At 42.6% G+C, this 23,332-nt stretch overlaps 1 protein-coding gene across 1 annotated transcript; it reads left to right on the top strand.

Moving 5' to 3' along the window:
* Nucleotides 1-73: 73 nt before the first annotated feature.
* LOC310774742 (protein tyrosine phosphatase type IVA 1) lies at nucleotides 74-21,271 on the top strand. The gene is made up of 5 exons (XM_083634873.1): nucleotides 74-186; nucleotides 2,992-3,084; nucleotides 7,387-7,517; nucleotides 12,140-12,214; nucleotides 20,140-21,271. The coding sequence occupies exons 1-5, from the start codon at nucleotides 82-84 to the stop codon at nucleotides 20,255-20,257; spliced, it is 522 nt and encodes a 173-aa protein (XP_083490999.1). The 5' UTR covers nucleotides 74-81; the 3' UTR covers nucleotides 20,258-21,271.
* Nucleotides 21,272-23,332: the final 2,061 nt, after the last annotated feature.

Below are 23,332 nucleotides of genomic sequence, written 5' to 3'. Positions count from 1 at the left end.
TACATTAGTGTTTTTACTCTGTGGAAGACACCCCCCCCACCCTCGCCCACACTGCCCCTCGCCCCCCCCCCGTTCATCACGATGGCTCGTATGAACAGACCGGCGCCCGTGGAGATCACCTACAAAAACATGAGGTTCCTCATTACCCACAATCCCACCAACGCCACCCTCAATAAGTTCATCGAGGTGAGCCTCATTGTGATTGGTTCCACAGTCGGATGCATGTCTAATTCAATATCATCATTACGGCTGTGCAATCAAATCGACACGGCAATATATCACGATATTCTTTCCCGTAATACTGTATCGATATTTCAGAAAAATATCCTGATATATCGCCATATTGATCTTTTTTGCACAGCCGTCTGTTCAGCGACACAATAAGAATACTTTTTATTTCAGTGCTTTCAGTAAGACACTCAACACTCAAGGAGTTTTGACTCAATTTGTTATCAATATAAAGTGATGTACATATTATTACACTACCTGGGTGGCAAGTTGTATTTTCAGCTCTATTTTTTTATTTTGAGTAGAGTGTTGCAATATATCGCAATATGTAGTGTATCGTGATACAATCGTATCGTGACCCATGTATCGCGATACGTATCGTATCGTGAGGTCCTTGCCAATACCCAGCCCTAATGATCATATATCGTCTTTAAATATGACATACAGGGTCATGTGATGAAAAGGTATAATATCGTGCTAACCAATTCCATTGTATACCTGAATGTAGGGCTGGACGATAATTCCATGTTTTCAGTTTTCAGTGGAATCATATTGTGATGATATGAACATATTTCAATATCGCGACACATTTCTGCTGTCTGAATTGATGATGACAAGCAAATTGTACTTAAAAGTGGGGTACGTAGGAATGCTATTTGAGAATTTCAGTTTTGTTTGACATCACACCTAACATTACCATTCAGCTCAATGAGATGAACATGAATTTGATTATTTAACATGGCTTTGCTTGAAACCATATCGTCATATATATTGATATCGAGAAAAAACCTTATGATTATTATAATGATTTTGACCATATTTGCCCAGCCCTACATTGATGATACCAGGCATATATAAACTCTTAGATGTCTCAGTTGTTGCGTTATATAGTGTTGTTTTGTTCATCACACTTGCATTACCATACAGTTCATTGATGGTATATTTAGCACGGGATGAGAAGAAGATATGTGTATTGATTAGGGCTGCACGATATGAGGAAAAGCTGCGATGTGCGATAACACTGTTCAATATTGCGATGACGATATGACCTGCGATGAATAAAAAAATGCTATCCACCTTATTTTTGAATGCCCCACTGTAAAAAATAATTGTGCGTACAAGGTCCGGTTTAACGTGACTCATTGTTGCAGCTTGCCATTTCCTAATGTATTCTACTTTATTTGAAAAGATGGCCACCTACACTCAGTCCCTTGTACCCTGGCTGAATTGAACATAACTTGGCCAATAAGTATGTAACATACCAAATAAAACAACCCGTAATATCTTAATTTTATGTAGAATGCAGAGGACATGTAACTGTTAAGTTAAACTCGCGTTCAAGGAATATTGTATTTACTGCGCTGCTCTAAAATAACGTTAGTGGCGCGAGGCTCAGAGAGCCTGTTCGTCCTAGAAGCCACTCGCTTTGCACCAGAAGACAATCGATTTGGGGGTGGAACACGCCAGGATTGGCCAACGCCAACGCCAGTGCCCAGAACTGTCGAATCAAATCATCGACAGAGATGCTATGGCCCGCCTCCCAGTATTCTCAGTGTGCGGAGATAGATAGAACGTTAGAAATATAGCCAACCACGTTATAAACAACTAACCAATGCTGATGGGTCCGTATGGAAACGGTTGTGCCCGAAATGGTTATAAAAGTTATATCAATTTGGTCATTCAGTGGCGTTTTACTGCCATGTAACATAACTAACTAGCGGCTAATATTAGCCACGATTACCCATGAATCAATGCACTGCGCTCTTAAAGGGATATTTATCGACGAGATTTTTGCCAAGCTGGACCTGATTAGTGATTTGCTCCGTTCGCCCAGACGGGTGTCAAGCTGTCAGCAACAAGGCTGGGAGGATCACACCGCAAGAAGCACCCATCAACTAGATCAGGCAAAAATGGCCGCCAAAAATAAGGTGGATAAACAAAAATATTAATGGGTAGGGGGTGCTCCGATCCGGCTAAGCCACGATCCGATCCGATTCCGATTCCTGGGGTCACGATCCGATTCCAGAATCGATTCTCGATTCCAACGATTCTCGATTCCAGAATCTAGAATCGATTCTCAATTATGTAGTTTTATATTGCAATAACGCACAAAGGCAAATCTAAGACAAAAAATGTCAAATGTATTCATGCTGAACTTCAAATACAACTTCTGAAGTATTACAGTGAGGGCCTAAATTCATTTTGCAATATGAGTGTGTTAATTTAAGCATACGTATGTAAGTGGCACGGGATTCTCAAAGCCTGTGTTGAGGGTCATACGAACAAAAATGCACTCTTGAAGCTAAAAGAAAATCCAAAACCAACAAGTTAATTATTTACATTTTTACTTCAATGTAGAACAGTCATTTCTTACACATGAGATTACTTTTAGCCTTTTAGTCATAACGATTATTCAAAGATATTCCATATTCCAGACTGAAATGTTATAACAGAAGTGGAGTATTGGCCAGAATGACATGAACATTTGGACACTTATTCAGCGGGGTATCTTGCATGTTGCCTTCAGGTGCACCGTAAAAAAAAAAAAAAAAAGCGATAACACGTGACTTTTGCGATGTGTTCATCGCGCGTTTTCATATCGCGATGACGATGAAAATACGATTTAATCGTGCAGCCCTAGTATTGCTATGGAAACGCGTTGCTTCATGGAGTTGTATGTATTTAGGTTGTTTCTGAAGTAGCCGTCCCTGGTTCCTTCTATGAGGGAACAGTCAAGTTGATCTTTTCTAACGGTGTGTGCAGGAGCTGAAGAAGTATGGAGTAAGCACGGTGGTGAGAGTGTGCGAGGCCACCTACGACGCCAGTCTGGTGGGGAAAGAGGGGATCCGGGTGCTGGTAAGCTGGTGGAAGACGACCCCGATCTGATGACACAATGTGCCTCTGTGTCATGTCTGTGTTTGAAGAAGTGTGCGCGTACACAGTGCTGCTGCTGCTGAGGCAGTCATATTGCATGTGTAGACTAAGTGTTGTTGGTGTTTTGTAGAGCCAGACCGATATATCGGTCGGCCGATATTGGCTGATCACCTATATATATATATATATATATTAGAGATGGGAATAGATTAATTTTTTTAATCTAGATTAATCTAGATTAATCCTGGTCATTAATCTAGATTAATCTAGATTAAAATGGGTCATTTGAAGTCTGTCGAAGCCATTCAAAATATGTGTGTGCAACATAAATAATGACTAGAAGTAAGTCCTTGTGAACAGGTTTCTGTTTATTCGGTTGTTCACGCCCCCCCCACAGCAGCCAGGATGGGGGAGGCAGACATAAATGTCCGCGCTTACATACCTGTTCCATTCTAAAGTGATAATCATCATGGCCTGCTCAATATAAGTGGACCCTGCTACCAGACAACTTTGAGAATAATAATATATATAATAATAATAATACAGTGGAGCTGCTCAGTGGCCAGCAGATCAGACTGTGGTTGTACTGGACAGCTTCCAGGTATGAATGTGTGTGAATGTGAACAGGGCGCTCCTGAAAAAGAGAGCATTGCTCTCAGTGAGACTCCCCCTGTATAAATAAAGGTAAAATAAAAAAATAAAAAAAAAAAATAAAAAAGATTAACGGCGATAATTTTTTTATCGCGCGTTAAGAGTCTCGCGTTAACGCAGCCGTTAATGGCGTTAACGATCCCATCTCTAATATATATATATATATATATATATATATATATATATATATATATATATATATATATATATATCTGTGTGTATATATATATATATATATATATACCGTAAATTCCGGACTATAAGACGCACCGGTGTATAAGCCGCGGGACCAAAATTGACTATTTTTTTCTTCTATAAGCCGCACCGGACTATAAGCCGCGGGTGTTTTGATGTTTAATTACCATATGAAAGGGTTCGTGCACAGAGAGGAATGTCGGGAAAGCGATGGCTGTTTGGGGAAGCTCCCATTTATTAACATTTCAACAAAACAAAACAAAAGTCAGGTCACTAATCCCCAGACAAAATCACACAACAATAGGCTATATGTGCAGCAAACCTGTAACCAGAGAAGTCAAGTCACTAATGCTCGTCTTCCTCTTCTTCCTGCGTACTGAAACCACCAAAGTCCTCATCTTCAGTGTCGGAAACGAACAGGTTCAGGGTGGCTTCGTCAACCACTCTCCTCTCTCCTTCAGGTGCCATGGCACGAGTCCGATACCTCACGAGTCCGACACCTCACGAGTCCGAAAAAAGAGGCTAACTTCCCCCAGACCCTAACCCAAAACCTAACCTCTCCCACCCCCACGCCTAAACCTAACATCCCCCAGACCCTAACCCAAAACCTAACCTCTCCCACCCCCACGCCTAAACCTAACCTCCCCCAGACCCTAACCCAAAACCATGAGGTGTCGGACTCGTGAGGTATCGGACTCGTGAGGTATCGGACTAGGGGGCAGTCCCCGCAGCGGTGATCCTCTTCATCCCGCAGCAGTCCAGCGTTTTGGAACCCGTTGGTAATTGTGGATGTTTTCACACTCCTATAATATTCCGTGAACTTCCTTTGTGTGAATTCGCCGAAGTTTGTGATTTTCTCCTGGTAGTCGGGAGGGAGTTGTTCAGTAGTTCTCCCCCGGACGGACAGTCCCTTTTGCCCAGGTTACGCGCGGCTGCTCTGTTTGATCGGCGGCTGCTCTCTTTTAATGCGAGATTGACTGCTTTCAACTTGAAAGCTGCCTCGTGTGAATTTCTGCGTACCTTCCCCATGGTAAGTGAGAGTGTTGCTTCTACTGCTCGTCTTGTTGTGAATATTCCTTGATCTTCCTTTGTGTGAAATCGCCGAAGTTTGTGATTTTCTCCTGGTAGTCGGGGGAGGGAGTTGTTGCCCGAGTGGCCGTTTGCTTACCGTAATTACCATATGTAAGTGGTCACGCACAGAGGGGATTGTCGGGAAGAGATGGCTGTTTGAGGAAGCTCCCATTTACCGTATTACAACATTTCAACAAAACAACATAACACAACACCACCGTTGTTTATTTTTACAGTGCACACAGTGTCCGCGGTGTGGTGAAAAGAGGGCAAGAGAGGAAATTAAAACAGAAGTGGATTTATAGTTAGAAAGAGTGCTAAAAAAGAGAGATTTTTTTTTTTTTTTTTTTTTTTTCTGAAAAAATCCATAGATAAGACGCACCGTTATATAAGCCGCAGGGGCCAAAAAACGGGAAAAAAGCCGCGGCTTATAGTCCGGAATTTACGGTACACAGATATATATATATATATATATCTGTGTGTATATATATATCTGTGTGTGTGTATATATATATATATATATATATATATATATATATATATATATATATATATATATATATATATATATATTAAGTTATGCCAGCATGTTGTGTATATCTGATCCTTTTTCTTAACTGAAGTTATATATATTTGTTCTATTTGTATTTCTAGTTATTTATAATGATTAAATTCCCAGTGAAGTTTAGTTTCAGTGCACTGATATCATTTTGGACAATAACGTTTATTGCTAAACGGTAAAATATCGTGCCTACATTACATATCTCAAGTCACGTCAAGTCATATGTCAAGTGTTTGATATTTGAGGGATCATTGCAAAAAAAAATATATATATATAATGTGTAAATATAAGAATATCGGCCGATATATCGACATCGGATTTTTTTTTACTCCCTAATATCGGTATCGGCCCCAAGGATCCAGTATCGGTCGGGCTCTGGTGTTTTGCCTGATCTCTTGCTTTCCCGAAAGTTTGATCAACGAATCAAAAGTTGTTGATGCTGAAAAGCCATCTTGGATTTTGTACCTTTCTATCGTCGCCAACGTAGCCATTTTGTTTCACACCACTGGGTGACTTTCATGATTTAAAATGACGAGCAAGCTTTTCACAAGACCAACGTTAAAGCATTTGGTGATGAATCTGTCCAGCTGATACCAGTGCACGTACCTTGGCGCTACTTCTTAGCTCGCTTTCACGTAGAAGCGGGTTTAGTCCGCTTTAAACCGCGACAGACTTCGTTTCCTCGGATAGTGCGCTTCGTTTGGGATGGTGTGAAAGCGCAAACGAACTCTGTGGCGGAACAAACAAACGAACTCTGGCGCGCTTGAAAACGTGCGTCTCGGTTCGCTTCCAAGTGAACCCGGGCGCGGTTCGTTTTGTTGTGTGAAAGCCAAACGGACTAAACACAAGAGCGCCAGTGCATCTGATGCACTCACGCAGTGCATCATGAGTAGAAGACGGTAGAAGGGAGCAAAACAAACACTGCGGCGTGCACACACGTGTACAGTACCTGCGCGCCGCGTCGTGACAGTACGTCGTCATAACAACATCACATTTCTCAACAGCTGGCCCCGGCTTGCCTATCTCCTTCGGTACGTAGGCTACTCTGATCTGCAGAATGAAATGTTCAAACGCTTGCTGTGTCATCTGCTGCTCGTATTGGGCACATTCTTGTTAAATAATTATTTGATAGTAACACCAAAGTAAAACCAGAAATCCCAATATCGCAGGTGGAGTTGCTCCATTGTTTGTGTTTTGCGGATTCACTTGTGTTGTTCAGTTAGCCCTCAGCCAGGCAAGAAGCCTGCTGGAGAGAGGAGAGATTTCCCTTCTCTATTCTGTCCAATAGAGAGTGACTGTTTGGACCACCTGACATTGTTCAGAAAGTTTGGTGCTTGTGACAAGTTGCTGTGTGAAAGTGAACCAGACCAAATGAAAATCACAACAATGTTGCAACTTCACCCCCCAGAATCGCACCGAGTTCACCAGCTTATATGTGAAAGAGACCTTAGTCTAATCCAGTGATTCTTCAACTTTTTCATATCTGGACCCTTACTTTAGTCCACATCAGGGCCACGGACGCCCATTTGATGACATTTTGTCGCTCTGACCTCAATCTGAGAATAGCGTTATTGCTAGATATGATTTAGTCCAGAATAAGTGTGTAATTAAAAGCAACTAAACGGAAAAAAGAATCAAGAAAAAGTCAAATGAAATAAGGATAATACACACAACAGGCTAAAACCCGCCCCTCCTCTCCAGCAGCCAGGCTGGTGGGCGTCGCACTTCCTTTGTTTTGGTTTCCAAGGATCGGGGCCGATGATGTCATTTCTCCCTCCCCCCCCCCCCCCCCCCTCCTCCTCCAGGATTGGCCATTCGACGATGGAGCTCCTCCCTCCAACCAGATAGTTGATGATTGGCTGAACCTCCTGAAGGTGAAGTTTAGAGAGGAGCCAGGCTGCTGCGTCGCTGTCCACTGTGTGGCGGGGCTGGGCAGGTGAGACACAACACAAAGCTCATTTTAGAGATCATATAATAAAAGCAGGGTGTTGTCGATGCGTTTCGTATTTGTGGGGGTATGAAAAGACGGCTCGCTATATTTGTACATTATCTGATCCATAAACCAAGGATCTGCAGGTCTTAAAGGAGAATTTCGGGGGGGGGTTTTTAACCTGGAGCCCTCTCCGTCCTCACATTAATTATTATCTGACGACTCACCCAGTGTTCTCCGCAGCGAAGAGTTGGTGAAACTCACCCCGAATGAGGAAATGAGATCCTTGGAAAGACTAGTGGAAATAGCCCCGGGGATGAATAGCAGTCTGATGTTTCTTTATATATATATAATGACGATATGGGTCGAACACGGGAAGAAAACTGTCTATTTACATGGAGGAAAAGCACGCTGCCATGTGGCCCCGACGGAGCGCATTCAAGGACTGGCTTGGAGTACTATTTTGATCACAACAACGCCTACGACGCTCCAAATCGCTGCGGAGAACACTGGGTGAGTCGTCAGATAATAATTAATGTGAGGAGAGGGCTCCAGGTTAAAAAAAAAACGAAATTCTCCTTTAACTCATTGAATGCCAATGACGACAGCTGTCGTCAATTCAAATACTGACGTAGAGTGCCAAAGACGACGATTGTCGTCAATTGCGTTTTTTGACGGTGGGACGTGGATCAATCCCTGATACATCTCTGGTACAACTATTGTAGCTATTGGAGGTCTATAACCTATTTTACAGAACCCTTAGGTGGCGACAGTGCTCTCCACATAACAGAAAGGCAAGGAAAAAACAAAGAAGAAGTCGTTATGGAAACGGAAATCGCATCGCATCCGTATGCATCGATATGCTGAAGCACGTTACTGCAGCTGTGCCTGCAGCAGCCAATCTGCTCCCACAATTGAGCCGCTCCGTGTCGGTTGCGACAGCACATCCGCACATCCACACCGTGGAGTTGTTATTATTCTCAACTGGAAGCATCGTTGCCGGTGACAAACACACGCGGAACGCTGTAAAAAAACTGGATGTTGCGCACCCTTCACTGTGCGCACAGCAAACTCAGCAGAGAGCCACCACAGACAGGAGGAGGAGTGTGCAGTTGAGGCGAGGCGGGGCGGGGCGGGGGTTTGGGGGGGGCACGCAGAGCAGCACGCAACACCCAGACAGACCCAGGCAGCAGGACAGGATTGACAAACAAGCCAGAATATCCGATGCCCACCAGCAGCAAATCAAGACCAGCAAGAAGCTGCAACCAGCAGCGCACGCAGGGGCCAGCGCTGCTGGTTGTAGCTAAAAATATTATTCTGCCAAACAAAATTCCCTGGCCTAAACTGTTTTATTGAAGGAAATTATTTTTGAGGTGTGACTACATTAGAAAAGATTAGCTTCAGAGTCAGTGATGTGCTTGAAATGTTTAATTTCACAAAAGGCCAATTATCTCAGCTTCTAGAAAAAAAATGCTGTTTTTGGATGAATCAAGCTATCTTCTCCGGCTCATAACTAAAGAACGGAAAATGGGATCAATAAACTTTTTTTTGCAGATGATAGAATAGAGTCTCATCGTTCTTTGTGCGTGTTCAGTGTTTACATAGTAATATCACACAATATTCTGTGGGCCTCGAGAAATCACTGAAAACGCTCTGAAACTCTGGCACTGGGAGCGTCCGTTCTCCAAAAGTGGCTGGCACTCAATGAGTTAAAGGAAGAAGAGATCTTAAATACACGCATTAGAAACCGTTCTATTTATATTATATATTTATTTGGTATACATTTGTTTTTTATTTTATTTTGTTTTTGTTTTTTCCCCCTGATTTTCTATCCCATTTTTATCCCCCGTTAGTGCTAATTTTATTTATCCTGGTTGCTGCTCCACCCTCTGCCGATCTGGGGAGAGCCGAAACTGGCTCCATGCTTCCCCCGAGACATGGGCAGTTAGCCAGCCGCTTCTTTTCACCTGACAGGGGAAGCTTCACCGGTAGGACATAGCACGTGGGAGGATCACGCTATTCCAACGAGTTCCCCTCCCTCCGAACAGGCGCCCCTAACGACCGGAGGAGGCACCACATCAGCAACCGGGATATAACGTTTATTTATTGACACATTATTTACATTAACTGATATTTAGTCAAGGCAGAATTGGAAGATATGGAAGATGATGTTGTAGTTTCACCAAAAGACGGGAATGGGAGCGGCTTTAGTGTCGGTTTTATTTTGGTTTTATTTGATTTGATTATAATTGCTTTAAAAATGAGTGGAGATGATGTCCCTGAAATGTTTTATTATCCTACGTCTTTCATAGTTTCACAACGGTCATCAGCTGCGTTCAGTCAGAAATGGGCTGCTTTTACTTTAGCTCTTTTGTTTGTTTGTTTCTTTTTTAACTTTCAAACGGCCGTGAAGTTAAATTCCAGGAAGTATGAACGGTCTACTTTAACCACAGTCTGTGTTGAACCAGTCTACTTTAACCACCGTCTGTGTTGAACCAGTCTGCTTTAACCACAGTCTGTGTTGAACCAGTCTGCTTTAACCACAGTCTGTGTTGAACCAGTCTGTTTTAACCACAGTCTGTGTTGAACCAGTCTGCTTTAACCACCGTCTGTGTTGAACCAGTCTACTTTAACCACAGTCTGTGTTGAACCAGTCTACTTTAACCACAGTCTGTGTTGAACCAGTCTACCTTAACCACAGTCTGTGTTGAACCAGTCTACTTTAACCACAGTCTGTGTTGAACCAGTGTACTTTAACCACAGTCTGTGTTGAACCAGTCTGCTTTAACCACAGTCTGTGTTGAACCAGTCTACTTTAACTACAGTCTGTGTTGAACCAGTCTACTTTAACCACAGTCTGTGTTGAACCAGTCTACTTTAACCACAGTCTGTGTTGAACCAGTCTACTTTAACCACCGTCTGTGTTGAACCAGTCTACTTTAACCACAGTCTGTGTTGAACCAGTCTACTTTAACCACAGTCTGTGTTGAACCAGTCTGTTTTAACCACAGTCTGTGTTGAACCAGTCTACTTTAACCACAGTCTGTGTTGAACCAGTCTGTTTTAACCACAGTCTGTGTTGAACCAGTCTACTTTAACCACAGTCTGTGTTGAACCAGTCTGTGTTGAACCAGTCTACTTTAACCACAGTATGTGTTGAACCAGTCTGTTTTAACCACAGTCTGTGTTGAACCAGTCTGCTTTAACCACCGTCTGTGTTGAACCAGTCTACTTTAACCACAGTCTGTGCTGAACCAGTCTGCTTTAACCACAGTCTGTGTTGAACCAGTCTACTTTAACTACAGTCTGTGTTGAACCAGTCTGCTTTAACCACAGTCTGTGCTGAACCAGTCTGCTTTAACCACAGTCTGTGCTGAACCAGTCTGCTTTAACCACAGTCTGTGTTGAACCAGTCTACTTTAACCACAGTCTGTGCTGAACCAGTCTACTTTAACCACCGTCTGTGTTGAACCGGTCTGTTTTAACCACAGTCTGTGTTGAACCAGTCTGCTTTAACCACAGTCTGTGTTGAACCAGTCTGCTTTAACCACAGTCTGTGTTGAACCAGTCTGTTTTAACCCAGGGTATCCGCGGGGTCTTGAAAAGTCTTAAAAGTTGGGAATTCAATTTAGGGAAAATCAAGACCCTTGAAAAGTATTGAACTTCAGTACTTTTTTCAGAAAAGTCTTAAGTAAATTTCGAATTTGCTCAGGAGAAGCTGTCACATGACGTGCGATTGTGGTCGCTTGACTCTTCTAAATAGGTATTTTTTTGACAGGTTATTTATTTGACAAATTATACCAAAAATTCTGTCGTCACTTTCATGGCATCTTCAACCACACAGACAGTGGTGCTGGATAAACAACTCTGGCGTTTTATTATATATATATGCACATTGCACAGCAGAATTTTGCAGAAAATGTAAACAGTGTTACTGCTAGCTTCATTCGTTCTTTTTTTATCAACACTTGAATGTTGGTCATTTTCATGAAAAAAAAAAAAAAAAATCGCACAAAAAGGTGAGAATACTGCGTCTTTGAAAAGGCAGTCATTTTCAAGGATCCTGAACCGAATCCAATGTCTCTGAGGGCAGCTAGCTACTGTCCGTTGTTACACTGAAATCTGCAGGGCATGTGCATCAGCGCCCCCTGGCGGTTACACATTTAGCTGGTCACCGATTTGGGTGTAATGCCGGCATCTGAGAGGCTGTTGTGCTGTCATGGAGTCCGCGGTCTTGTGGACCAGTCGGCACCATCGCGTGGTTTAACATTGTCGACCTACCCTATGCAACATATGGGGGTAATCCTCTCTCCTCTCCTTCCAGTTTCTGGCGGAGCTTCTTCACTTGTTTCTGGACCTGGAAGGGCTGTACTATTACACAACATGCGCAACAGCGCCCCCCCCCCCCCCCCCCCCCCTACCGTATAACAGTGGAAACACGGATTGCCGGAAAATTCTGTCAATGGCGGGGGAAGCGTCGTCTCGTAAATGACGGAAAATCTCGTCAATTACAAGGAAAGAGTTAAGGAAAAGTGCATTATGAATACAAGCTTCCTCTTAACCTGTGTGCGTGTGTGTGTGTGTGTGTGTGCGCGTGTGTGTGTGTGTGTGTGTGTGCGTGCGTGCAGAGCTCCTGTCCTGGTGGCCCTGGCCATGATAGAATGTGGGATGAAGTATGAAGATGCGGTCCAGTTCATTCGACAGTAAGTTCTCTTCACACGTCGGCAGACCTCAAACAGCTGAAACCTGCAACTCTGAGATCCGCCTGACCAAGGCTGCTCTGCTCAAACATGCCGTGTTTCCATAGCAACAGCAAACATGCCGTGTTTCCATAGCAACGGAGGATTTTGCTTCTTTTTTTTCCCCCTTTTGAAATGTGGGAGCATGTGGAAACATATTCACATCTGTGTTTGACGGAGATCGTCTATTGCGGCGATCCTCAAAGTCCGGACTCCGGTCCGCATCCGGACCGAGACGCCGTCCTATCCGGACCGAGCCCTATAACCTACAAAATCATTGATAACTTACATTTTCACGGACCGTTTCTATTTTAACCGGCGCATGCTTTTATAGTCTTTACGGTACTGCTGGTTTATCTGCCATGAAGCTCACAGACCAATGCACGCGCTGTGTAAATCATCACACGTGATGCTACTCGGCCGTTCAAATAAGCGAATGGTTTCTCTCTGTTGCTTCGTTCTCAGTGGTGCTGCGAGAGTGTGACACACGGACGGAGGCGAGGCGAGGCGAGAGATAGTAATTTCACACGGTGTGCTCAAAAGAAACCACTCTTACATGTCCATTCATTGTTCTTACGGGCAGATCAAACCCCGTATGTCTCGTGTGAAGTGCGGTGCGATCCTGACCCGTCTATGGAAGCGCCACACATGAGCAAACACACACACACACACACCAGGGCACACTCACTGCCCAACGCCACAGCATGCGAGGTTTGCATTGCAATTGCATTGATCGACAGACAGACAGACAGACAGACAGACAGATAGACAGATAGATAGATATAAATAGATAGATAGGGAGCTCACTTCTCTCAAGAGAAAAGGTTGTTTGTCGGCTGAGAGTGTTAAATGTGAAATGGAGTGAAGAAAAAATGGAAACTTATTTCTCTTAAATTAAAGCACTTCATTTTAAGATGCACATTTTTCCAAAGCACTCTGTTGTATGTTATTTTTAAATGCATTATTTTTACTTGAAATGAGAAAAGAACATTTATTTATTATAGTAGGCTAGTTATGTATAATTAATCCAGTTAAATATGAAAACTGTAAATAAGCTTTGTTGATGTTTATTTTGATTTAACAGTCAGTTGTTCACTACATACAGACATTGTACCATTAGGCTACTTCAATCATTGAGTTCCATGGCACTGAATCATAGCGCAAGCTACGCTACAATGTTCCGGACCTTTGCTTGAGGAAATTTTTCTCTAACTGGACCTCTTTGAATTTTAATTGAGTGCCCCTGGTCTATTGTAATGCAGTATATCTGTATCTGTACTGTATCTTAATTGTATTCTTAAAGTCACAGCAAAGGGCCGTTTTGGGAGCATCATGCTTCCTTGATGTGATGGCACCGCACACTGACTGAGATTCATTTGGCGAACAACGCGTTTGGCAATCACTTCAATCACTCACGTTCGCTCAATCTAATGCCATGAGCGCTCAGGTGTGTTACTTTCAAATTGTAATATACTACATATTACTAGCTACTTTCATTTGGAAGTAATAAGTTACTTTACAATATTACTGTCTGTGTAGAGTAACTCATTACTTATTACACTACTTTTGCATTACTTTCACCAAAACAACAGCAGCAGCAGAATGACGTTGCCGCCACGGAAAAAACATCCCGAAAAATAATTTCAACCGTCCTGAAGTCAGTGGAAACGGTCTAAAATTCTGAATGTTATACTTTTCCTTTGTTATTGTCATCTGTGGTGGCTATTCGCCTAAAAACACACAATTTGAATAGGAAATGATTGTATCTTTATTTAAATATGTGCTTTGATAAACAAAAATGTAACTCAATTTGTAACTTCTGTTACTTGACAAAGTAACTGGTATAATATTAGTAAAGTTTGAAGTCGATCCGACCAACAGTTCTCGAGATGCGCGAAGGACAGAGAGACAGACAGACAGACACTGCTGGCATTATAGTTAGGATGACAAATTTGCCAAAAGATAAACACGACAATTCTTTTTACATGTTTTCAACACTATTTCAACAAACATGGTAAAGTTACAGTTACATAAATATCAGTTAATTGATCTTATTTCAAAGTTATTAAAGATTTTCAAAAATACGAGCAAAGACATTAGACACAAACATGACAAAGTTACTTTTTAAAGAGTTACAACAGTGAGAACATATTTTGAGGATTACGTAGACTAATATACCATACAAGATGGAGGGGAAGAAGAAGGGTCCTAAACGCTCCCTCAACCACTAATCGTAGAGGGCTGAGTGTCAAGGGATAAGTTAGTGTCTCTCCCTAAGGCTCCAAATGACCTGTGGAGAGAGACACACACATTAATATGCATGTCCCTATATATATATATATTAGTGCTGTCAAAGTTAACGCGATAATAACGCGTTAACGCAAATTCCTTTTAACGCCACTATTTCTTTTTTACGCACGATTAACGCATGCACTTTCTGTGATGTTTGAGCCTTGGTCCGACCCGTAGTTTGGGAAATCAGGAAGCAGTAACGTTGATAGCAAGCAGAAAGAAACCTCCGTGAGCAGAAAAGGAGGAAGAGAATTGTTATAACGGCAAGTTCAGCTTAACATTGAGAAGATGTGCCGCATTTTGGGTGAGGGAGAGAAAGAGAGAGCGCGTCAGCGCGATCAGACCGTTGCAGAGAGAGAGAGACACACAGAGACGGAGAGCGGGGGGGGGGGGAGGGGGGGAGGGAGAGACTAGAGAGAGAGGCAGAGAAAGCGAGCGAGACAGACAGACAGTGAGAAAGACGGGAGGGCGATCAGACCGAGAGAGAAAGCGAGAGGGGGAGAGAGAGCTGGCACACAGCTACTCCTGGATAGCAGGTTAATTTCACACAGAGCATCCTGAGAGATGTGTATTCACAGTAACTAGTAGCAATAATAACAATATACCAATGGCCAAATACTTACCCATACTAATGATAATAGCTACTACCCATATTAATACAACAGTGCATCTTTGCACAAAGCCCCCATGTTTAAGGTACCTGAGTTTAAGGTAGATTTAGAACAGATACAAAATTGTGCGATTTTATATATATATATATATATATATATATATATATATATAAAATCGCACAATTTATATATATTTATATATATATATATATATATATATATATTAGGGGTGTCAAAAATAATCGATTATAAGATGCATCATGATGCGGACGTGCACGATTCTGCATGGATTCACAAATGTCAAAAATCGATTACTATTATTTATTTTATTTTTTATAATCAAATAAAATATAATGGAAGTACTTGCAGTTGTTTATTTTAATTATGGATCATAATACAATGCAATTCCAAATGCACTTTTATTTTAAAAGTAGCCACACAGCGAGAAAAAAAAGTGAGAAAAAATAAATCATGTATTGTGGAAAAAAGTGATGCATCGATTTAAGATGCATCGAGATGCATCGATAATCGTAATCGAATCATAGCCCTCTGAATCGTAATCGAATCGTGAGGCCAGTGAAGATTCACAGCCCTAATATATATATATATATATATATATATATATATATATATATATATATATATATATATATATATATATATATATATATATATATATATATATAAATAAATATTGGAGCTGGGGCTCTGTTTGTTCTTACGTGTTTTTCTTAAAATCCTGACAGTGAGTACGGTTCATGAAAGAGTGAGCTTATAGACCACTTTTGTGTTTGCAAACGACGATTAGGTATTTTTGTGGGCGGGGCCGAACTGGTTGCAGAAAGTGAAGCGTACTCACTGTGGGGATGGTCCAAAGAGGCAGTGGCGGACATGGTCATACAGTATAGCCAATGGGAAAGCTCAGTGTGTATACATGGTCATACAGTATAGCCAGTGGGAAAGCTCAGTGTGTATACATGGTCATACAGTATAGCCAGTGGGAAAGCTCAGTGTGTATACATGGTCATACAGTATAGCCAGTGGGAAAGCTCAGTGTGTATACATGGTCATACAGTATAGCCAGTGGGAAAGCTCAGTGTGTATACATGGTCATACAGTATAGCCAGTGGGAAAGCTCAGTGTGTATACATGGTCATACAGTATAGCCAGTGGGAAAGCTCAGTGTGTATACATGGTCATACAGTATAGCCAGTGGGAAAGCTCAGTGTGTATACATGGTCATACAGTATAGCCAGTGGGAAAGCTCAGTGTGTATACATGGTCATACAGTATAGCCAGTGGGAAAGCTCAGTGTGTATACATGGTCATACAGTATAGCCAGTGGGAAAGCTCAGTGTGTATACATGGTCATACAGTATAGCCAGTGGGAAAGCTCAGTGTGTATACATGGTCATACAGTATAGCCAGTGGGAAAGCTCAGTGTGTATACATGGTCATACAGTATAGCCAGTGGGAAAGCTCAGTGTGTATACATGGTCATACAGTATAGCCAGTGGGAAAGCTCAGTGTGTATACATGGTCATACAGTATAGCCAGTGGGAAAGCTCAGTGTGTATACATGGTCATACAGTATAGCCAGTGGGAAAGCTCAGTGTGTATACATGGTCATACAGTATAGCCAATGGGAAAGCTCAGTGTGTATACATGGTCATACAGTATAGCCAGTGGGAAAGCTCAGTGTGTATACATGGTCATACAGTATAGCCAGTGGGAAAGCTCAGTGTGTATACATGGTCATACAGTATAGCCAGTGGGAAAGCTCAGTGTGTATACATGGTCATACAGTATAGCCAATGGGAAAGCTCAGTGTGTATACATGGTCATACAGTATAGCCAGTGGGAAAGCTCAGTGTGTATACATGGTCATACAGTATAGCCAGTGGGAAAGCTCAGTGTGTATACATGGTCATACAGTATAGCCAGTGGGAAAGCTCAGTGTGTATACATGGTCATACAGTATAGCCAATGGGAAAGCTCAGTGTGTATACATGGTCATACAGTATAGCCAGTGGGAAAGCTCAGTGTGTATACATGGTCATACAGTATAGCCAGTGGGAAAGCTCAGTGTGTATACATGGTCATACAGTATAGCCAATGGGAAAGCTCAGTGTGTATACATGGTCATACAGTATAGCCAGTGGGAAAGCTCAGTGTGTATACATGGTCATACAGTATAGCCAATGGGAAAGCTCAGTGTGTATACATGGTCATACAGTATAGCCAGTGGGAAAGCTCAGTGTGTATACATGGTCATACAGTATAGCCAGTGGGAAAGCTCAGTGTGTATACATGGTCATACAGTATAGCCAGTGGGAAAGCTCAGTGTGTATACATGGTCATACAGTATAGCCAGTGGGAAAGCTCAGTGTGTATACATGGTCATACAGTATAGCCAGTGGGAAAGCTCAGTGTGTATACATGGTCATACAGTATAGCCAGTGGGAAAGCTCAGTGTGTATACATGGTCATACAGTATAGCCAGTGGGAAAGCTCAGTGTGTATACATGGTCATACAGTATAGCCAATGGGAAAGCTCAGTGTGTATACATGGTCATACAGTATAGCCAGTGGGAAAGCTCAGTGTGTATACATGGTCATACAGTATAGCCAGTGGGAAAGCTCAGTGTGTATACATGGTCATACAGTATAGCCAGTGGGAAAGCTCAGTGTGTATACATGGTCATACAGTATAGCCAATGGGAAAGCTCAGTGTGTATACATGGTCATACAGTATAGCCAGTGGGAAAGCTCAGTGTGTATACATGGTCATACAGTATAGCCAGTGGGAAAGCTCAGTGTGTATACATGGTCATACAGTATAGCCAGTGGGAAAGCTCAGTGTGTATACATGGTCATACAGTATAGCCAATGGGAAAGCTCAGTGTGTATACATGGTCATACAGTATAGCCAGTGGGAAAGCTCAGTGTGTATACATGGTCATACAGTATAGCCAGTGGGAAAGCTCAGTGTGTATACATGGTCATACAGTATAGCCAGTGGGAAAGCTCAGTGTGTATACATGGTCATACAGTATAGCCAGTGGGAAAGCTCAGTGTGTATACATGGTCATACAGTATAGCCAGTGGGAAAGCTCAGTGTGTATACATGGTCATACAGTATAGCCAATGGGAAAGCTCAGTGTGTATACATGGTCATACAGTATAGCCAGTGGGAAAGCTCAGTGTGTATACATGGTCATACAGTATAGCCAATGGGAAAGCTCAGTGTGTATACATGGTCATACAGTATAGCCAATGGGAAAGCTCAGTGTGTATACATGGTCATACAGTATAGCCAGTGGGAAAGCTCAGTGTGTATACGGCGGAGCCGCGCGCACAAGACATTCTTTTTCCTTATTCCGGGAATCTCTACAGCTCGGGCCCTATCTTGGTACAGGCGATATCCCCTATTTGCGCTTGCACACCTGTTTGCGTGCCTTAAGGATAGCAGTCCGCCTTGCGCAAGTGTCCAGGTGTTATGCCGAGTATTGCACCCCCGCCCGGCAGCAGCTAAACGCATCCCCACCTCACGGGAGCATCCCCGTTTTTTTTATCCCATTTTTATCCCCCATTAGTGCTAATTTTAATTTATTTATCCTGGTTGCTGCTCCACCCTCTGCCGATCTGGGGAGAGCCGAAAACTGGCTCCATGCTTCCTCCGAGACATGGGCAGTTAGCCAGCCGCTTCTTTTCACCCGACAGGGGAAGCTTCACCGGTAGGACATAGCACGTGGGAGGATCACGCTATTCCAACGAGTTCCCCTCCCTCCGAACAGGCGCCCCTAACGACCAGAGGAGGCACCACATCAGCAACCAGGATATTGCATGTTTTGGTGAAGGGGTTCCTATATGAAGGAAACCCCCGGGAGGCACGGGGAGAACATGCAAACTCCACACAGAAAGACCCTTTTGACGACCCCACCCGGGCGGTGGGCACTCGAGGACATGCGGACGGGCACGCATTCCTTCAGTGTTCACAGCGTCCCAGGTGGGAATTGAACCCAGGACCTTCGAGCTGTGAGGCGACAGTGCTTACCACTGCACCACCGCACCCCCTAGAAATGTAACCGTTTAAAAGTGATATAATTGTCTAGGTAGACGTGACCTCCCTGTTTTCTAAGTTAAAACAGCCCCGAAATATGGTGGGGATGCAATTCTCGGCGGGGATGCGGAAACGTTCACGGCACCTGCCGCAGGCGCAAATTAGAGCCGTGCCATCTCAGAGCGAGATGGAGAGAGCTTGTTGACAGATCGTCTGTGGTGCCAACGACCCTCCGGGTTATGAATAGGCTAATGTCCAAGTTTTCTCTTCCAAGATGTCCAAGATTTCCCTCTTTGCGATGTGATAAAAGTTTCTCAGTGAGTTATAGTTATAGTAGTCCGTGCGTAATGACATATCCAAAAGGAATTTTACTCTGCACTGCGCTGCGCTTCACAGATTATGGTGCGCTCAAGCGCAGCGGGGTATTTAGCGCCTAAGAGGTGCTTTTAAAAGCTCTTAGCGCAAAGTAATTGCACGCTGCTGACGATAGCCTAATGCCATCTATCCCCACGTTTTTGCACCAAAACGCCCCGTTTGGCATGTGGCACGCCTATGTCCAGTGCAGTTATAACAGACATGCGCTGATGCACCCCCCCAAAAACACTAAATTACCGCTTTTCGCGACGGTAGGGCCCCTTCTCTCCTACTTGCAGAGAGTATTGAAGGCAAGAGTTGAATTGTGTTTGACAACAGCACTGCCGCCATTTTGGCCTGAAAAAGAAGTTTCAATGGCCAATGGGACAACGCCCCAGAACGATGCGCCTGCGCTGAACCCGCTAGCGGTCACTTTTTCTGCAAGCAGTTCGGCTCCGCCCACAACATACGCAATCACCGTTTGCAAAAAACACATAAGAGGTCTCAAGTGACCGGGTCCCTAATGTGAAACCACCTTGAATGATTCCCTCTCATGTCTCCTCCTCCAGGAAGCGTCGAGGAGCCTTCAACAGCAAGCAGCTGTTCTACCTGGAGAAATATCGTCCAAAGATGCGCCTGCGCTTCAAAGATTCCAACGGCCATCGCAATAACTGCTGCATCCAGTAGAGCCAAGCCCGACCCACACACCAGAACAGTTCAATGTAATCGTCTTAGCTTATTACCTGGCAGGCTTGTTTTCTTAAGTCATTGTGTTGAAGTATTTCTTTTGGGAATCCATGCTCGGTAATTCCAAGTGTTCCCTACCCCTCTCCAGTTTCAAATTCAAGCGTCAAACAAACAAGAGTAAGTGTTGTGTGAACCGGAATCCACGGTGTTTTCATGTGCCCGCAGAATTGGAAAGAGTCGCGTTTGATCGCAAAGCGTCGAGATGTCGGATGTCTCCTTTTTGCAAACGCATCCCGAAGATTCGGTTTGGCCAGTGCGTTTACATCGCCGGAGAATGTGCTAACAAAACGACTTTTCCGTTAACGTAAGAAATTATCTCCCCCCGTTAAATAAGTTATGCTGTTCCGTTTCAAGACTGACTTAGGAAAGAGGTATGCCTTCCTTCAAAATCAGATGGTTCATCCATAAATGCCTTACAATCGAAATGGAACAAAGGCAGTCTAGCATTTGGGAAAAGGTGTTTTGTTTTCTACTCGGAAACGAGGAAAAAAAATGTTGCCTTTGTCTTGTGCAGGAAGTCTTACACACACTTATGCCCTTTCAGTAACCATTTTTTTTAATATTAAAATGCTTAATTGTTGCAATATTTGTCAATTGAAAGTCTGGGAACTTTTTTCTTTCTTTCTCTCTATCAAACCTTTAGTTTACTAATTAACTGCCATGTCCAAAATGTGATTTTGTGTTTAGTTCTTTATCAGTTTATTTTTTATTTTGTTTTTAATTTCGTTGTTTTGCTTCAAACTGGACTTCCAACGTCTGCGATATTTTGTATGCCTTTTTATTTGATGTCCGTAACTTAAGACTTGGATACTTGATGATTTTATGTATTTGAAAATGTGTATTATTATTAGGTTGGCTATTTATACTATCAATGGATGTGTGTTTTAGTACCGTGAGCGACAAAATTGTACCTGTTCACCAACTTGTGAGAGTACATTAAAATGATACACTGAAAAAGAACAAATCGTCTGGAACTGGTTGTTCTCAATGCTACAGGCACGTTTTCTTTAAAAAATATTCCGGAAAAACAAAACTGAAACAATTGTGAGTATTTGTTTTAAGGATAGTGTGTCAATGTCCTTCGTTGGTCAAATAACACAAACCGGGTTCTTTATATTTTAGAGTACCGTAATCAAATACATCTGGTAGTGATATTTCTGGATACCTAGGATTTTGCCTATTGAAGTTAAAGTCGAACTGAATCTGTTCGTCACGTGCATAATGAGTCCGTTTCAGACTGAAAACATAGTTTGTCTAAGATGACAGTTTCAAAGGCGGGTCATAGTATCATGTCGATGATTTTATTTGACAATTCTGGGGACTGGATTGGGCTTTGGCCAATCCTGACGTGTTCCGCCTCCAAATCGAGTGGGATTCAGTGTGTTGTGGCGCTCCCCTCGGGAAGAGCGTTTTGACGGGAGGAGTGGATGTCAGCGACCCGCAGGCAGCCAGCTGCCTTCGTGTTGCCGAGCGGAGAGTGCAGCACGTTGGCCTGGAATCTCCGAAGTGCGACCCCTGACAACCAAGCTCTCGGATGCGCGCGCCATTATCGCTGCTGTAAATACGATATCCCTGGAATGCGCGTTTTAACGAGCCAGTTACATTTCTTTGCATTCTTAGAGATTATAGTTTTAGTTTTTTGTTCATGTTTCTAACAATTAGCCAAGTTAGTAGTTAGTTTATGGGATAGGAATTCTGCCAGATGACAGGCACTAGGCGCCATTTTCGACTTCATTTGGAAGAGAAAATTATCCTGAAATGAAGATTTGATTGACAGCTGCATGTCGTGATATGATTGGTTGAAATGGGGTAGAAATGTGATAGTACTAGGTGACGTCAGCAAACTGTACATTACTGTTATCAATGAAATCTTGAAAAATGAACTTTTGATGTGAAAAACTAAAGAAATTAGATTGTTGTGATTTTGTTTGCATACATTATTAAATAGGTGCACTGCATGCCCAGGTATTTGAACTAAAAGAAAAGAAAAGTCATTTTTGGGTTCAGCTCGACTTTAAGGTAATGATTGTTTCCCCCCTGCAGAATAGTTCAAATAAGCTTTCAAACTTACGTTTTTCAGTGGGATACGTTCACTGAATTCCTTGTCAATAATCACATTAGTTTGTATCTGCTTTGCAGGATTCAACGATGCTCACTTGACATCCTGAGTACAAACACACCTCTGTGTAAGACATCAGGGAAAACCTTTGCATAAAGTTTGAGCTTGTTTTGAAACTATAAGCAAAAGTGGAGTACACGTGAGAATGTTATGAAAGAATTTTATTCAAAATCTTCCCATGAGGATATTTCAACTGTTAAACATGATTTTAGTGGGTTAGGTTTAGGTTGTTGTGGATACATATGTGAGTATTACTGGTAAGAGCTGTGTTTTCTGGTCCATTCTGCCCCCTTGTGGTTGTACTTACATCTACAGCCTAGACTCTAGGCTCGAGGCCCTAGAGCATTGGTTCCCAAACTGGTCTGCGGACCGCCAGAGGATTGATTTTTATTTATTTATTATTATTATTATTACAAAAAACAGTTTTTACATACACATTAACCCTGAGGATTAACCGGATTGGGCCGGTTTTCAGAAATATCGTGATATTTGAGAAATGTCCCAATTTTGAACATTTACTTTCAGAGACTGCAGCAGGCTCAGTTTTAAAGCCAGAGTAAAGTTTCAGGTAGCATATGAAACTAGAAGACCTAAGGAATCGATTTGTACCAGCCCTGCCATGCTAGTTTGTCAGGAAAGTAGCTCAATAACACTCCAAATTTAGACTAAATTTTGGCGAGGAGAAAAAAAACATTTTTCAAAGGCGTCCTCTTTTTCACAGCTTGATGTTGGCTGGGGCGGGTTGGTATACGCAGTGGAAGTGCTCCCTGGGTAGGTAGTGGTACTTGGACGGAAAAATTTGGGAACCCCTGGCCTAGAGAATTAAAAAGTCAACCTGCTGAAAGGCTGAGAAAACTGCTGCTGCTCAAGTAGTCCAGTAATAATGTGGGTCAACT

The sequence above is a fragment of the Poromitra crassiceps genome (assembly GCF_964638095.1).
Source record: "Poromitra crassiceps genome assembly, chromosome: 4".
NCBI classification, from domain to species: Eukaryota; Metazoa; Chordata; class Actinopteri; order Beryciformes; family Melamphaidae; genus Poromitra; species Poromitra crassiceps.
The sequence above is the reverse complement of the archived record's forward strand: the minus strand, read 5'-3'. Positions and strand labels throughout refer to the sequence as shown.

Coding starts and splice junctions, on each gene's coding strand:
- LOC310774742 (XM_083634873.1), top strand. CDS start 82: ATGGCTCGTATGAACAGACCGGCGCCCGTGGAGATCACCTACAAAAAC. Junction 3,085..7,386: donor AAGAGGGGATCCGGGTGCTG/GTAAGCTGGTGG, acceptor CTCCTCCTCCAG/GATTGGCCATTCGACGATGG. Junction 7,518..12,139: donor TGTGTGGCGGGGCTGGGCAG/GTGAGACACAAC, acceptor GCGTGCGTGCAG/AGCTCCTGTCCTGGTGGCCC.